The sequence below is a fragment of the Aspergillus tanneri genome (assembly GCF_003426965.1).
Source record: "Aspergillus tanneri strain NIH1004 chromosome Unknown AapTan_7_pilon_pilon_pilon, whole genome shotgun sequence".
In the NCBI taxonomy this organism is placed as follows: Eukaryota; Fungi; Ascomycota; class Eurotiomycetes; order Eurotiales; family Aspergillaceae; genus Aspergillus; species Aspergillus tanneri.
The window spans coordinates 559,565-575,938 of NW_022984634.1; the positions used below are offsets into that span (position 1 = coordinate 559,565).

Genomic DNA, 16,374 nt, shown 5'->3' on the forward strand with positions numbered 1-16,374 from the left:
AATATGGAGACTGATATAAATTAGCTAATGTTAACTTGTTAAATTATTTATCTTATAGGTTTATTCATAGCGATATAATACAATATTCTCTTTATATAGTACATGCCGCTCTTCCTACATGGATGTCCACTTCTACATGTGATCAGTTTGCATAATAGGCAAATTTTTAGAAAGACCAAAAGGGTCCGTCTTCAGGCTAAAGCAATGCCATAAATTCCACATGATCAAAATACACACCAGAGAAAGACCAGCATGTTTTCATCCTGAATCATCACTTCTGGGCAACTATTGCGAGTAGAAAGGCAGCAACTTTCTATGGTTTGAGACAGAAATACATCGGTCGCCTGATATGTAAACGCCTCTATCATTGAGTAGGAGAGTATATATTGTAGAATCAACGTAAGTCTAAATATTCAAGTCTAAAGAAATTATAACCACAAGTTCTCTGATATTGATACAGTTCTATATGGTACAGATTTTCAGTGAGAAGCCAGGTAGTAGTTATAGACCAAAGAGCTCTTTGACAAGCGTTTTCTTGTTTACTTCACAGAAAATGTCAGTTGGTTCTAGCATATCAAGGGGACAGGACACTCACCCTTTCCCATTGCGTTTCTCGGGATTGGCCCGTCCAGGACCTTCATCTCTTGAGGCATTTTATAAGCTGCTAAACGGCTCCTTAGAGCACGTCGCATGTCCATTGTGCCCCATGCACCATTGCGGCCAGTAGAGGCCTTATCAGCATTCAATACAACGACGGCTGCAACCTTTTGACCCCACTGTTCAGATGGAAGGCCGACAACAGCAGCCTCGGCTATCTGAGGGCTATGAACCGCTTAGTATGTTTTTAAACATGAGTATAGAAGCGGGACACTTACAGCGAAAGTAGCTCTCTCTCGACCTCTAGCGCGCTGACCTTTTCACCCCCAACCTTGATGATGTCTACGCTCTGTCGACCTTGGATGAAATACATCGGTCCCTTGGCCCATTCCCCGCTGGTTCCTTTGCCAGCACTGTCAATAATCCGACGAGTGGCTACATCGCCAGTCTTGAACCATTTGCCTTTGCCATCGTCGCTGTCTACGAAGGTCTCCTGCGTGGCTTTTTCATTGGCCCAATATTCCTGGAATATGGTAGGACCACGAAGTTGGATTTCACCTTCCCGTTGACGTCCTTTCTCATCAATTTCTTCTCTGGGGTGGATCACTAGGTTTGTATCCATGTCTACCAGTCTAGCTTCCACAGATGGTAACGGCCAGCCAACACTGCCATCTACGCGGTCGGCGAAATCAAGACCGCAGCTGATAGCCATCCCAACCTCTGTCATGCCGTAGCGCTCAAGAAGAACGTTGCCGTTGCTAATATCTTGCCAAGCTTGCTTTGTCGGAGTTGGAAGGGCTGCTGAGCCTGAGATATTTAGGCGGAGGTTCTCGGGTGATATTCCCTTTCTCGCAGCTTCTCTAAGCTTGGATGGGAGACTGGGAAATGAGGATATTAATCGATTGTAGATAGTCGGGACGGCTGTAAGGAATGTTATGTTGCTATTGGTTGCAGGGCTGGGCAGGAAAGGAGCCGCTAGTCTCTTCCACACGGCATCCGTGTTGAATGGATACATAAACTCGATGGATGATCCAGCGAAAACAGGTGCAACAATAGCATTCACGGTCCCATGGATATGGTGCAAGGGAAGAAGATGAAGTAGCCTGTCTGTCGGCCCGTAATTCCACGCTTGCAATAGAGAAGAAGCTTGTGCGGTGAGCACAGATTGGGGAATGAGCACACCTTTCTGGTGGACCATTAGCATTTACAGTATGTCTGTCCAGGCCTAGCTCAGACACTTACCGGCCTATTGGTGGTACCAGACGTGTATAGTATCATTCCACCCCGAGATTTCTGGTTGTGATCCTCCAACAACACTGGCGGCGAGTTGGTTTCCCCTACTTTGATCTTTTCCCACACGTCCAAGATGGGCACCCGATTTAAACCCGCTTTTACGATACTTTGGGCTTTATCCGCATGCTTTTCCGTGGCAACCAACACTTTCGCCTGAGAATTGTCCATAATATATTTCAGTTCGCCAATAGGAAAGGCCGGGGAGAGAGGGAGGGCAATCGCATCGTTCGCAAGGATAGAAAGAAGCATCACTTGAACAACAGTTAGTAACGCTAAAAAACTAGAGGATACACTGGAAACAAGGGAAACAGTACCTACGTAGTCATAACTATTCTCCGCAAGAAAGGCGATTCTCTCTCCGGAGAGGTCATCTTGCCCTTTTGCGCAATTGAGAAGTTTTTGTTTTGCATGTAGGACATCTGCGACCAGATTGCCATAGGTAAAAGAACGAGACGACCTGCTGTGGACAACGGCAAAACTGGACTGATCGTGATTTTTAAGGGCACGAAACAGCGGAATATTAGGTAAAGTTGATAGCGACCGATGAACATCAGGAGCTGCCGAAGATTGCGGGCGACTGTAGCAGGGTCTTGAAATTAGAATGGACTGTACTGCACGAGACCGAAAGCCTGGCGAAAGGGCCTTCATCAAAGGGCGCCCTTGCATGGCAGCAATATATTATCGTAATGTTGTTAGCATTGATCGCGGTATATTGATTGGTGTAGATATTTCATCTACGGTATATTTGAATATAGAGGGTTATTTGAATTGTTGAAATGAATTGATAGTTTGATGTCATCCGCGTTTGTGATGTGCGGCCTCGGTGGAGACTCGGAGATCTCCCGGAGTTTATCGGAAACCGACTCCGTTAACAAGTTCACGAACATCCATATAAACAAGATAGAAACAATCAATTTCCCTGGAGTAAATATACTTACTCAATATCAACTGTTATTGCTGGGTATGCAACCTCCCATGTTGATACTATTCAAAGTTGGTAGAATGCTTGCAACAGGTCAGAAGAGGCTGTCTATGGCTTAGTTATGACTCTATCTGTACACAGCTGAGAATATTTCCCAATATACATGGATATGACCAGGTATACTTGCAAATTTTGCAAAATTTTCAACTTACTGGCATTCGGTATTCCCAATAATCAATCCACGCAGGTTTGTTTGAAAAGCAACTACACTGATTGACTGCACTCAATGACAAATGCATGACTAATCAAATAGGCAATTAATCTCCAGTCGCCTGCATCATTCATGTACTAATAGATCATTCAGCAACTCAATATCCATCCGTTCCTTGCATTTTCCAACCGCTCCCTCCCTTTCTCAAACGTCGGGACCTAATCGGACCCAGCAGAACAGCATCCAATGCTTCTCCGCACTAAAGCTCAAAACCTATTTCCCCGCCGTCTGGTCTCAAAGCAGCTATCCATACCCGCCAGAATGGCTTCGACATCCAACACGCCCGTTGAAAACACCATTCGAGAGAAGGTAGATTGGCTTGATACTTTACTTCTGCTCTAAATGATTTTGCTTTGTCACTTACTGGTTGGTTTGGTTTGGTCTTAGATAACAGCAGCACTCGCCCCATCTACCCTTGTCATCCGGAATGATTCGCATCTACATGCGCATCACGAGCCCATGCGCGGGTCAGCATCCAAAGAGACGCATTTCCAGTTCGTCTCGCTCGATTTGTCGACGTTCTGCTTGGATATTGACTAACTAGTTGGATAGTGTCACGATCACATCCGCATTGTTTCAATCGAAGATGCAGCCTGCACGACATCGAATGGTGTATAGTTTGTTGAAGGAGGAGATGAGTCGCGAGGATGGGATCCATGCTCTACAGCTGAAAACTAGGACACCAGAGGAGGAGGTAAGGGAGAAGGAGAGAAGGGCAGCGCAGGCGCAGGCTTAGACAATTTGCTTATTCTGGATGGTTTATGATATCCAATTGGTGGCTTTCCTATGCACCCTGTAGGAAGGCTGCAGGTAGATATGCTGAGCATATGATCTGCCTGATTGGGGGAGATCCGTATGCATGACCATAGGAACACGCTTGCGATGGGTGCGGGTTCGATATAGATCTGTATCTATCTAGATTTGCATTCCTTTCTTGCATTATACCATTTAATTATAACAATCCACACTCAATCAATGAATTAGATAATTACTAAAGTGACTGATTATTACATAGATCTAGCGCCAAAGGGGTAAAAGGACAAACTCTAATATATACATGTGTAGCAGCATCATGCGCATCCTAGCCAAGACCAGCCATAAGACCATCAAGCCAAGTAGACTGAAGATGCAGAACTATACACGACCAATCAGTGAAGCAAAAAAAAAAAAAAATGAGAAGGGACGCATGGGAGGGGTAGGAGGCAATTTGCAGGTGCACGAGCTTTTAATGAATCAAATAGGAAACCAAGCACAGGAAACTGAGCTAGGGTGGTATAGCAACTAACAGGGTACAAAAGAAACCAGATTCAATAATAGCGAATGGATATCGAGCAACTCTGCTTACCGTGGTCGAAGTAACAACACAACAGTAGAGTGTTCAGACCATAATAAGATGTACGAATTGAGATGAATATTCGTTCCAAAATTGCGTAGAGAAGACAAGGCAAACCAACAAACAAAAAACTACGAGTAGAGGGAATCGCAATGTGGAGAACCTTGCATAAGTATTGTTGATGGTCACCAGCATGGATATCAGGGGCACTTTATTTGTTGGCTTGGGTTACACCAACAGCAACACCAACAACGATCGCAATAATAAGAACTGTAGTGCGATTAGCCAGCGCTTACAAAGCAAAGCACTTAGTACAGGTAATACTTACTGATGATAAGCAGTGCATACCACTTCCACTTCCTTGCGCGACGTGCACTATCAATGGCGTGCGAAATTTGGGTGTTTGCTTGTGCGACATTTCCAGCGACATCCTCAGCGCCTTGATTAATCTGCTCTACAGCAGGGTCTTGCTGGTGTACAAGCTCCGCCACTTCCTGGTATAGCCGACCAAGTTCCGACATATCTTGTTCAATCTTCCGAATCGCCGCAGACCGCTCCAATGCGGCTTTCCTGGCGTCATTGGCCTGTCCAGTGCGGCTACCAGAAACCTAGAAATAACGTATCAATAAGAGTCCTCACCCTCCACTTTCCCATCTATGTCATACCTGGAACATCTGCTCTTGGCCCAGCAGGACATTTTGAACACCCTGATCAACATCCTCGGGAGAGGCCTCCGGGTTAGCTATCTCGTACCGACGGCGCACTTGCTCGGTCAACCGCTTCCGGAAATCCGACTGAGCCTTTTGGTATTGCTCAATCTCACGACGGATGTTTCGACTTGTGTTATCGATCTGGGTCTGTACGCGGCTGTCCCCGGAGCCAGGAGTTTGCTTGATCTTCTTCAGGAGATCACGGAGGTAACGGAAACCATTGTTAAGCTCGTCTTCGATGTAATCCAGCGTCTGGCGAGAAACTTGATCCTCCTTCACATTGCTGGAGTCGAGCATAGCATTCTGTGCAGCCACAAGCTGCCCCTCACGCTTGGCTCGTAGGTCCGCGACTCCATCATTAATCTCCCTGCACTTATTCAACAAGGTGGTCGCATCGGCTGGTTGTTGCTGGTCATAAGACCCCATCTCTGTTATACAAAGAAACCATCTAGTTAGTCGCGACCTACTTCATTTGCAGACTAAATAAGCGCACATACCGTAGTTCCCGTTACCCTGCTCCATGGCACCGGCCTGACCATAGGGGTTCTGGTGATAACCTTGGTTTCCGTACTGATTGGGCTGTTGTTCCTGGCCATATGGGTTATATGAGCCATAACCACCCTGGTTACCGCCGTAGCTTTGAGACTACATGATGGAAAATGTCAGTGACTGAAGCGAAACTTTACGCACAGAGCGAGTAGGGAGAAGGGCATAGGAGGAACGAAAACGACGGCGAATGTGTAAAGGAACCTACACTCATTGTGATGTGAAGACAGGATTTTCCAACTCCTTAGATTATAATATTCAACGTGTAACTGCCTGCGAATTGACGAAGCGTCAAGTTGGGGAAGTTACTGGTATGAAGGTCTGGACGGATCGATGACAGTTCGGGTCGTACGGGAAACGAGCCAGGCAGGAATGACCAAAATCGCGCGAAAGGAAGAGAAGGGAGAAATGCCACCGCAATGGCAGGAAGAAAACTTAGAAAGCAAAGGAGAAGTAAATGAAAGTAAGAAGACGCAAGAATGAGGTGAGGTGGAAAGGAAAGGTAGTGAGAAAAAGGTCGGCGAGTTGAGTGATGAGTGAGACAAGCGGCTGAGCAAGTGTCCAGCAGGTGCAAATGGAAATAGGGAATGGTTGGCCCGCTGTTGGCGGCAAAGTGGATGGTCGATCGATCTAGAGTGCCTAGAAAGAAAAGATCACTGAGATAGAGGATAGGTAGGGGATTGGATTTGAGCTTCTGTCTTCTTCTTCTTTTTTTTTTTTTATTTTTTATTTAATTGTTTAAATTTTTTCAACATATCGTGGTACGAAATTCAGGGGGCAAATGTCACGAAACTTTGATTAGGATGGCTACTTTTTAATATTATTAGTAGGAGCCATTAGGGGCTTTGGCTCATGCACAGACCGATCGTCGAGTCCCCTTTCAACGTGAAACGACTATTAATGTTAGGTCGTCCCCAAAATTATTCCTAGCAATAAGTTTGTATCTCTGCACGACGGCCGTTGGAGCAATACAAGTCGATATATGTACCCAGACTCTGGAGCTGGGCCTTGTTGCCTGAATAAGGCAGCGATATTCTTTTCCTAGATAATCCAATTAAGCATCTGCATATGCCATGATCAACTTAGTTCTCCAGTCTTCCGAGCATTGCCAACTCCGGCCCAATCGACGAATCGCCCAGATGGGATTCTTGACATCCTTTGTTTGCTAGCAAATAAAATTGGGGCCTTCTGGCTCTCCTGTTCCGTCGGAGTCGGTCGGGCCTGCACGTCACAACAATGATTTACAGTTTGATATGATATACTTGAAACTTATAACCATTAATATTTGACCTGCTGCAAGATTGTAATCCAAAAGTCCAGATTGACATTAATGTACTGCCCCCAATTTCCTTCCACCATTTCCTCACCCTAAAGGCGTACATACCATGTAAGACCTAAAGGATTTGTTCGAGTTCATCGTTTATTTCGTATATTTAACACCTATCAAATAGCCAAAATAACACGACTCTCCCACTCTGATTACAAAGTAATGTGCTGCTACAATAGTGTATTTCCAATTAAACAGCTCTTTTCTATCTTTATCCAAAATATCAGACCCATGCCCGCCATTTACCGGAAAAAAATCCACCCCTGGCTGAATATGCGTGGGGTCGGTAACGAACTGAATGGTGCGCTATGGTACGAACGGGAGTATCTATATGGGAGGGAAGATAGGACCATGTTTGCAGAGCTAATCGATGACCGAGAGTTCAGGTCAGAAGATGCGAATAACTAGTTAACATAGCTAACTAACATCTGGCTTAGCTAAGGACCTGTGTACTCAAGCTAACTGGCTATCGCGCTTCGAGCGCTCCTAACAGTCAGACTCATCGATTATATTTAGCAGCACAACCCGTATTCCTTTAATTGTGAATGCTTGCTGCAATGGCAACCCAGTAGTCGTGTGTAGACATGAGCCTCAACGGCTACACAGCCACAATTCCCGCTTATGAAGCATTAAATAGGCTCCGACTTTTATTTTCTTCTTCTTTTTTTTTTTTTTGTTGTAGGGATGGTGTAGGAATATTCATGTGTATATTTAATATACACATATGAAATATAAAAAGGCTAAATATGTTTGAAATAAAAAGCAAAAGCCAAGTCAATGTTCAAGCATATTCGGCTTTGATATTAATGTCATAACATTGGCTTTATATATTTGCTATATAAATCATGCTCCTCCCTAGTCTTTTGCCATGAAGTTAAACTCAACCCTACTCATCTAGACCAGATCCTTATCTTCCGTGGCAATTACGCTTTTCCTGATATCGAAGAGGCTAATATATCCACAACACTCTCTCTAGCCTTGGTCCATTTCGTATACCTAGCAGTACCACTCCTGCCAAGGCAATGATGGCTTGGGCGTGGGTTAAATATCTGCTGGTTAATTGGCTTAATCACATCAGTTATTGTCTCGAACACAGTGGCCTTAATAAGCTGCCTGCCAGAATTTCCATGGAGAAAAGAACCAAACGATATCGTATGTTAAAAGCCACAATCGACATAAATCACAATCCCCCACAATTTCAGCTTCTGTAAATCACAATGAAATGAAAAGATTTGTATACTTATCCCTGTTCAGGATACATAAAAACTAGTATGATTACTGTTCTTCGCCTATGCCCGAACTTTATCATCCTTACTGCTTGTAGAACATGGATCAGAGTCAAAACATCTTCTTTTATTTATTCACATTACATCACCCTCATTGATATTGCCAATGGAGTACAAAGAGAACCAAGAACGAGCATATGATACCTTTCACCATTGAAACCAAGAATTCCTTATGTGATTTACAGGGCATTGCATTCCACAGGAGTGGAGCACATTCCTCTATGCTTTGATATACTCGCAAAGATTCAAATATCTTGAAATATTGTACTCTAACTAGCTTGGAAGCTATCACACAAACTCATCTGAATTAACAGAATCCGGAATTCAATCATTAGTAAATGTCAGAAAAATTATCACTGGTTTCTAGCACTTAAACCACATGGTTAACTGCATTATGGAAATTATAGCCCCAATGACATAAAGGTCATATGAGTTGGTGTATAAATATTTGTTTATCCAGTTTATTCCTTTATTAGCTAAGGCCTAAGGCATCTCACAAATTCGCTTTATTATTGCAATATCACACTGATAATTATAGGAAATTTCCGACCGTGTTTGATGGTTCCACGCTTATAGGAGAGATCCCATTTAAGGATACATGCAGTATCCATTTACCTTAGTCCAGAGTAATATTGCTCTTACGATCCAATTTTGCTCTGGAAACTCCGATGGAATGACCACGTTTCCAACTTTAATATCAGGGATGAGTAAGGCCTGATAGGCTCGGTCTCAGGAACACGAGATCCGTGGATGTTAGCTTCATTGAATGATGCCATATTAAGGTCTTCGGTATTAGTACTATGTTCTGGACTATACCCCGCTAATATTGGGGGCTAATCATAAGTTGACTCAAGTTCATGGCTAGGTATTCTTGGTCTCCTGGTTATCGCTCATGACGGATGGGATTTGATACTGCCGATAGGAAATATGAAAATAGCATATACCTAGTATAAAGTAAAGATGATGGGGATGTATGCAATACTAGTTAAGCTTGATAGTGTCTATAAAGTCTTTGGATTCTTAACTCGGCACATGGCGTCGGAGGCTAAATTTCTAAACAGTACAGATCAAGTTTTAACTAGCCTACAATTTTAGGACATCTATCACAGTTAAGGAAATAGGAAATGTGCAGTCCTAATCACATTCATCAAAAATTTGTAATAATTTCTAGGAGTCATCTTGTGTATTGCTAGGGAAGAACTAATACAAGCGGTTCGATTGTCACACGATCACTTGCTCTTTACTTGCTCTTTACTTAGCTAGCACAGTCATAAGCACGTTATGCTATGCAACATTGGGAATCCTTAATCAGCACGTGAAGAGTAGCCGAGTATCTCCATGTAACTGCACGATGTGGAATATATTCCACATATGCTACCTTCATGTACTGTGGTAGAACATAAAGTCCTTGTACAAAGCATCAACCAAACCCCGAAATAACGCTCCTGTCATACGGAGTACCACGGTCACAGTCACCTGTACGCTGTTATACACCTCGCGACTCAGCCTTATCTTCGGATGAAAGCCGAGATTGAGAACCATGAAACCAGCACAAGAAAAAAAAAAAAAAAAAAAAAAAACTAACCAAACTAGTCCAACGTCCCTGACCCGCACCGGATCCAGTTTAGCCCCAGTAGCCAAGCTAAGCTTGATCTAGTCGAGTGATAACTGAAACCGTCCAATCACAGACCCATAAGTTGGACCATCAGACAGTGTTGAATGGGAAGGTTTGTCAAGGAAACTGAAGATGGTTCTTTATCTGTTGAAGCTTGAGTGGGTTTCGGAGTTGGGATACACGCCCGAGAATATGATGGTGGGGTTGGACATACCTACGGAGTAGTAGGGTAGGTCATAAGTACTCTTATTTTTCAGGATGCTGCATAAACAATGGCTGGTATGGTCTGTCCAGCGCCCAGTGTTAGTTTCAGAGCGATGGATGAGTAGTCTGGCTACTACTTAATTTTCCCCTTTTTCCCAGCCTCATGGCTCTGATAGGCCCCCTTTTCCCATCCTTCTTAATGATTGTTTCTTGTCAGGCATTCTGGAGATGAAGGAGCTCCACATACGGAAACACAATTTAGTCCGTCATGTGTACGAGAATTTTAATGTGGATGATAAATTGTTTCGTGTGGTGGCAGTACCACGTGGTCCATTTCATTACTCTGGAGTCCGTTGTGACAGGCACGATACGATAGGGGACATGGGATCAAATCTGGACAATTGTCATATGACGAGCATGATTCATTTATATACATCTATCTCGTCATCCACACTTCTGCTCAGCAGGTTGCTCTTACGCGGACCTGCGCGAGACCAAGTGTACATTCCTTCCATCGATAGAATTATAGTATAGAGTATTATGGTACAGCCGAAAAATGCCAAAAATTTTAACACCTTAGTTCTCCTGCTCCTTATCACGCCGTTCACTCTGCTCACTCTGTTGAGCCTGCCTGTGATGCCAATCTGCAGGATTCTCCGAGTCATCAGCGTCGAGGGCATTCATCTCGTCTTCGGTGGCGTTCAAGTGGTGGTACATAAACCAGAAAATGATACCGCAAAGGAACGATGCAACAGCAAGACCGACGAACATCCACAAAATGGCCGGATCAAAAAGAGCCGGAGTCAGAGCCTCAGCAAGAGCAGAACCGAATGCATTGGTGAGCAAATACATCGATTGCACGAACGACTTCATCGAAGGAGGCGCCTTGGTGTAAGCGTACTCGAGGCCAGATACCGAGGCAAAAATTTCGGAGACACCAATGAACATGTAGGCAGGCGTCTGAATGGCGATGTGAACGTTATTGCCGTGGCTTTCTCCACCAGATTTAGAAGCATCGCAGAGGGGTTGCTCGTAACAAGGCCCAGCGGAGTAAATAAGGTGCTGAACGATGGCGGCGTACATCATGGCAATAGCAGCAACGACGAAACCCAAGGAGATACGCGTAATAGGTCGGAAGCGAATACGCAAACGACGTAGCATCGGATACACCACAGTCTCCAAGAGAGGAATGAAGACAATAATCGAAATGGGATCGAAGTTTTGCATCAAGTCGTTGGGAATTCCGTGGCCATTCATCTGACCTGCCTGAGTGACAAAGTTGGTCGAGAATTGGCCGTAGACAACCCAGTAAATGGGGTAAAAGCAGAAGACACGGCACGCAACCAGGGCACGCTTGAGCTCGTCGATGAAGTGGTCATCCCAGGGCACAGCGTGGGAGTTACCGTGTTCCGCCTGCCAGGAAGGCTTGGGTGCATCCATGTTGCGGTTGGTAATCATAATCCACAGTGCCTTGAAGGCATCGGTGATAATCGACCCCTGTGGGGGGCGTACAACGTAGAATTTGCGGCCTACAATGAGAACCAAGGTACCGACAGTGAACATGCACAAGCAAAGCAAGTAGGCGGACCAGAAACCAATATCCCGTTCCATGTACGGCGTAGCCAAGAGCGAAAGGGATCCAACGTTGATGCAGCCGTAGAAAATCATGTAGATACGCTGGATGGTAAGGGAAGGATCTATAATGATCCGTTCACCCTTCTTGGTGGTCGACATGGCCATCTTCTTTCGCTTGTATTGGTCGGCAATCTAAGGCATTATTAGAATCCCGTGTTTTGACGTAAGGAGTGCAATATTAACATACAAGAGGAGCAACGTTACTCTTGATACCACCAGTCCCGAGACCGATAATCAGGATAGAGACAATGAACCCACCCAGACCAGCGCCATGCTCTAGAGCAGTGGGGATCGATGTGCACACTAGAATAAGCAATCCAACCATGTAGACGGCACAGGATAGAATGATGGCTTTGTATTTGCCAAGGTACTGATCGGCAATAATGGCACCAAGGACGGGAGTAACTGAGAGAAGTGTTAATAGGTGTGATGAGGTGTGGGACAGCAGGAAAGTCTAACCATAGCACCAGAATTGAAAGAAAGTAGTTAGACCAGTGGCACCCTGGTGACCCATACCTAGGGCACCACGTCCCTGGCTGCCGTCGAGGGGACGATCAACGTAGTTTTGGAATAGACCCTGCATTCCATAGTATGTGAAACGCTCGCTTAGTTCGACCATGGCAACCAGCCAGGCAGACATTGGCAGGTTTTCGGCGACATGGCGCAGAGTCTTGGACTCCTCATCAGTCGGTTCCTCGCCATCGGGGGTAGCAGTCAGAGCCTTCTCATTGGCATCTGGAGCCTTTTCTTCCACGACAGGATGAGTTTCCTGCGGCCTGGATAAATATAGGTTAGTATGGGGTCGTATCGCAGGGGACGTGAGGGATAACAGGGCCAAAAGGGTAAAAAAAAAGCAAAAAAAAAGAAAAAAAAGAAGAAAAACCGAGAAAGGAGTAGGGAGAGTAACTTACTGAGCAATCTCAACCTCTTGATCTCTAGCAGACATGTTGCTGGGAGGTAGCAGGGAATTGCCCAGGACAGAAGGGGCACACTCGAACTCGAAATTTCCTCACAGGATGCACATGGGGGCAGAGTCCGAAGGGACATGGACCTCACCTTATATTACTACTCGTTGGAGGGGAGAGTTGCGCCATGGTAGCCAGTGCGGGACCGTCTTATCGCAGAACCGACCTAATGCGATGGCCTAAAAATCCAATCGCATGGCGCGAAGGAAGCTAGTCGTATCCACGAATGTAACCCCAGAAGCTGAAGGCAAAGATATGACAAGCAAGGTTAAGCATCAGCCGAGAAGGTACGGGAGCCAACGTGATTGGATACGGGGACAATTTCTCGAAGCCCCGGCCCTGATTGGAGCTCCAACCAGTCGGACGTTGCCGGTGAGAGGAAAAATGGCCCGATCGAGTAATCATAGTAGATAAACCAAACGCCGGGAGTTTCTCCTATCAGTGGTAGTGCCATCCACAGCAAAATTAGTCGTGGATTATTGCTCCATACCATGGAGCGTTCAGTTAACGTTAGTTAACGTCTGCTGGTGGGAAGTGCTCTGCGCCGTTGGTTTCTGGGTGCGGATTGGTTAAAACAATGGTTGAATCGATCAATGAAATTAGTTGGCCCCGGCGCCACCGGCACAACCGCTTCCGGAAAATGGAAACTCTTATGTAACATAAACGTCTTAGCTGCTCACGTGTCAAGTTCGGTTCCAGAACGGACAGATAAGCATGGCCCATCTCATTCGCAGTGCGAATGGAGTGTAAGCTGGTCAAATGAGATGGTTCATCCCCTCCCAAAAGGAACGAAGAGGAGCGCTCAACGTCGGCTCACCCCGCAAATATCCTTTCATGCTGCCTCGAATATCCGCCGTGACACGAGGGGAATTCAGCAATGGTCGAAGCTGCGTCGGTTCTAGAAACCCAAATTCAAGCGCCTTTCCTGATCTAGAAAACCGAGGGGGGCGTGATACAACGTTACTACGGAGTACCCCAGAATGCGGAGGAGGAGCCTAAGTAGTAAGGTACCATAATAGGCCCAACATCGTCCGACGCAGTAACCAATCATCATCACATATTTGTCAAAGGAGGTCATGGCGACGTTAAGGCTATCTGCGGCAGGAGAGACTTGGTGGTGGAGTTCCATCGGATTTCCGACCAGCTCAGGCCAACACCGCGCAGGAGGCTTCCTGAGGTAGTATTGTGATCACCTAGGAAGATGCCTAAATAGGATCATGTCGTACTGTAATAAAGAGATAATAGCTACCCATGTCACCTGAAGAGGGGTGAACAGGTCAGCAAAGCCACCAGCCAAGATAAAAAAGAAAAACCATGGGAGAGAAACGGAGAGAGAGAATCCCTGCGATCGTTGGTCGGAGCAGCAGTGGCCAGCCTAATAAGTACCGGACAGTGATGCCTTATCTTCCAGGCTGCCGTCCTCCGACTTCGCTTCTCCCCAGCGATCCGATCCCATTGGAGCCAGGTGAGGTGTGTCTCTTACCTATTTTGATAGGACCCGGTGCCATTTTCCATCCTTTCGCTGTTCTCCGATTCGACCGGGTATAGGCCGAGAGCTGTCCTCACGTTCCTAAGTCGGAGGCTGCCGTGCCTACGCCATGAGTGCTCGCGGGGAGCACTCATCTCTCCAGAGATGGGGGAATGCTACTCTTATCTTTATAGGCGAGCTAGCTTGGCCCCTGGAGGTCCAAGTGCTGCCTAGAACTTCGCAATTACCAAGACAGCCAGAATGGTAGCGCGTGCTGCCGTTGGCCAATCCAGACATACTTGACTTTCTTGGCTGGATTTCCGGTGAGCTCGGCGTCTTGGAAGACCTCCTTTGAAAGCTCTGATATGTTGTACGGAGTGCACCCAAGATATGGACGGCTTGGAAGGGAGGGGCGATACAACGGTACGTGGGATTAAATGTTGCCAGGCATGCCTATTATGGGCTGGTCAGTCATCCGCGGACATCCTCCGAAGGTGCTGAACTATGTACTGTAAGTGATGGCTGCAGGAAGGTATGATTATGCTCTGCTTTGACTGCTAAATTGTGTTTTTTTTATTATGGCTACTTCTGCTTTAGGATCTCTTTCTATTATCAAATGGCGCTAGGCTCCTTATTATTCGAACCTCCGAAGATGAAGTTGGAGCGCACATAATGAGTGGGATATAGTATATGGGGTCTCCGCCTTTGACACGCGCATTATTCTTGTCGAGTGAGCTCACCTCAAGGGTCCTCATTTCCAACGTCTAGGATCATCATAGCAGAAATGAAGGATCTGTAGCTTGTACCGTAGAAGCTATGCTCCACCCGTGATTGAAATTAAGAATATTGACCCAGCAGATTGATCTATTTCACTGCAATAGTCAAGTAAGTAGGACGCATGTTCCTGAGGATCCACCTCAAATAATGCCCTAGAACAACTTAAAGTATCCCAATCTTGCCAAATGTTGCAGCAGCCGTAAGGAGCAGTTATTATGATACGGTAACCTAACTTCGGGCGAATCTTAATTCTCTACTCTAGTTTCGATGTTGCATCATTGCCACTGGAGTAGCGGGGGTCGTCTTTAACATCCGAGTAGAGATTTATGAGCACAATATAGGAAATCAGCAGGATAATTCGTTGGATTGTAGATACTGCTATAGTACTAGGTGATGTCAATAACTATAGCTATGCTCAATCTTCTTCTACCATTTTTGCAAAGTCATTATATCTTGGAGACCTTAAATTCTCATAGATTAGGTAGAGTAATTTGAAACTACGTGCCTTTGACATCCCATGTAGAAGAATAGGTCCTGATGACGTATAAATTCACGTTGTGCAGATACCAGTCTAGAAGAACCTTTATATTTGGGTGGGAATGGATAGTGAGCAGAGCGGAATTATGAGGATGAGAGAATCTATCTTCTATGCTTTTAGCGCTTAGCAGATTTGGAGCCCAGAAAAGGAAGAGGGAGAAGACAAAAAATACCCTTGGAAACGCTACTACAGATCAAAATTTAAAATTTGCAGGGGACGAGGCTCCGAGAGAAGATACTCCGATAGCGGAAGAACTGAGAATAAGAGAGGCAACTGAGACCAGGGATGGAGGCAGGAAGAACGCTCACCTGTGAATCCTCATCGCCTACCAGAAAGTTATCACCAAAATTCAAGCATCTCTTACCGCTGTTTATCTTTTTTATTTACTGCATATTTATCTAGATCCTCAAGGAAGTATGGTACAACGAGGCACTGAAACCTGGTGCAAGTAACTTAACTAGATCGAATGTAAGAGCATGAGGACATAACATTTAAGAACAGAAAATGAAACAGAATTGTAACAAGGGGCTAGCTTCATAGAAAAGACAAGAGTATTATGGAGGTTTCGAGGTTATGCACTCTAGAATGAGGAGGAATACACAATGCATGACAACAGATTCAGTCACCGCCATGTGTGTGGACTCAGGGAAAGTATCACATATATATCATCAGTAGCCATATTCTGCCCAGAACCTTCCGGTTTGGTGGTATATTTGCTGTCCATATTTGTGAGCGTTTCATCATTGTCCAGGTTATAAATGAGCACACTGATAGAGAGAGAGGAGGAAGACGAAGGTGAAAGGGATCCCTAAATAGTAGTGGATATTAGAATGGTCATTCACTCGTTCAGCTAGTAGGTGTGGCAATGATCTTTCACTTCCACCACA

The 16,374-nt window shown here is 45.3% G+C and overlaps 4 protein-coding genes across 4 annotated transcripts; 1 reads left to right on the forward strand and 3 right to left on the reverse strand.

Annotated features, from left to right (window-relative positions):
- Positions 1–501: 501 nt before the first annotated feature.
- ATNIH1004_006784 (acyl-CoA synthetase) lies at positions 502–2,556 on the reverse strand (the record flags this gene model as incomplete). Its single annotated transcript, XM_033571411.1, has 5 exons — positions 502–542; positions 596–822; positions 876–1,783; positions 1,840–2,141; positions 2,205–2,556. The coding sequence occupies 5 exons, from the start codon at positions 2,554–2,556 to the stop codon at positions 502–504; spliced, it is 1,830 nt and encodes a 609-aa protein (XP_033424726.1).
- Positions 2,557–3,344: 788 nt separating this feature from the next.
- On the forward strand, positions 3,345–3,819 carry ATNIH1004_006785 (BolA family protein; the record flags this gene model as incomplete). The annotated part of the gene is made up of 3 exons (XM_033571412.1): positions 3,345–3,392; positions 3,471–3,577; positions 3,636–3,819. The coding sequence occupies 3 exons, from the start codon at positions 3,345–3,347 to the stop codon at positions 3,817–3,819; spliced, it is 339 nt and encodes a 112-aa protein (XP_033424727.1).
- An 808-nt stretch (positions 3,820–4,627) lies between these two features.
- Positions 4,628–5,886, reverse strand: SSO2_2 (syntaxin; the record flags this gene model as incomplete). The annotated part of the gene is made up of 5 exons (XM_033571413.1): positions 4,628–4,686; positions 4,745–5,024; positions 5,082–5,554; positions 5,624–5,771; positions 5,881–5,886. 5 exons carry the CDS (start codon positions 5,884–5,886, stop codon positions 4,628–4,630), a joined length of 966 nt encoding a protein of 321 aa, XP_033424728.1.
- Positions 5,887–10,680: 4,794 nt separating this feature from the next.
- On the reverse strand, positions 10,681–12,685 carry ATNIH1004_006787 (uncharacterized protein; the record flags this gene model as incomplete). The annotated part of the gene is made up of 4 exons (XM_033571414.1): positions 10,681–11,871; positions 11,927–12,144; positions 12,256–12,515; positions 12,651–12,685. The coding sequence occupies 4 exons, from the start codon at positions 12,683–12,685 to the stop codon at positions 10,681–10,683; spliced, it is 1,704 nt and encodes a 567-aa protein (XP_033424729.1).
- Between the last annotated feature and the right edge of the window lie 3,689 nt (positions 12,686–16,374).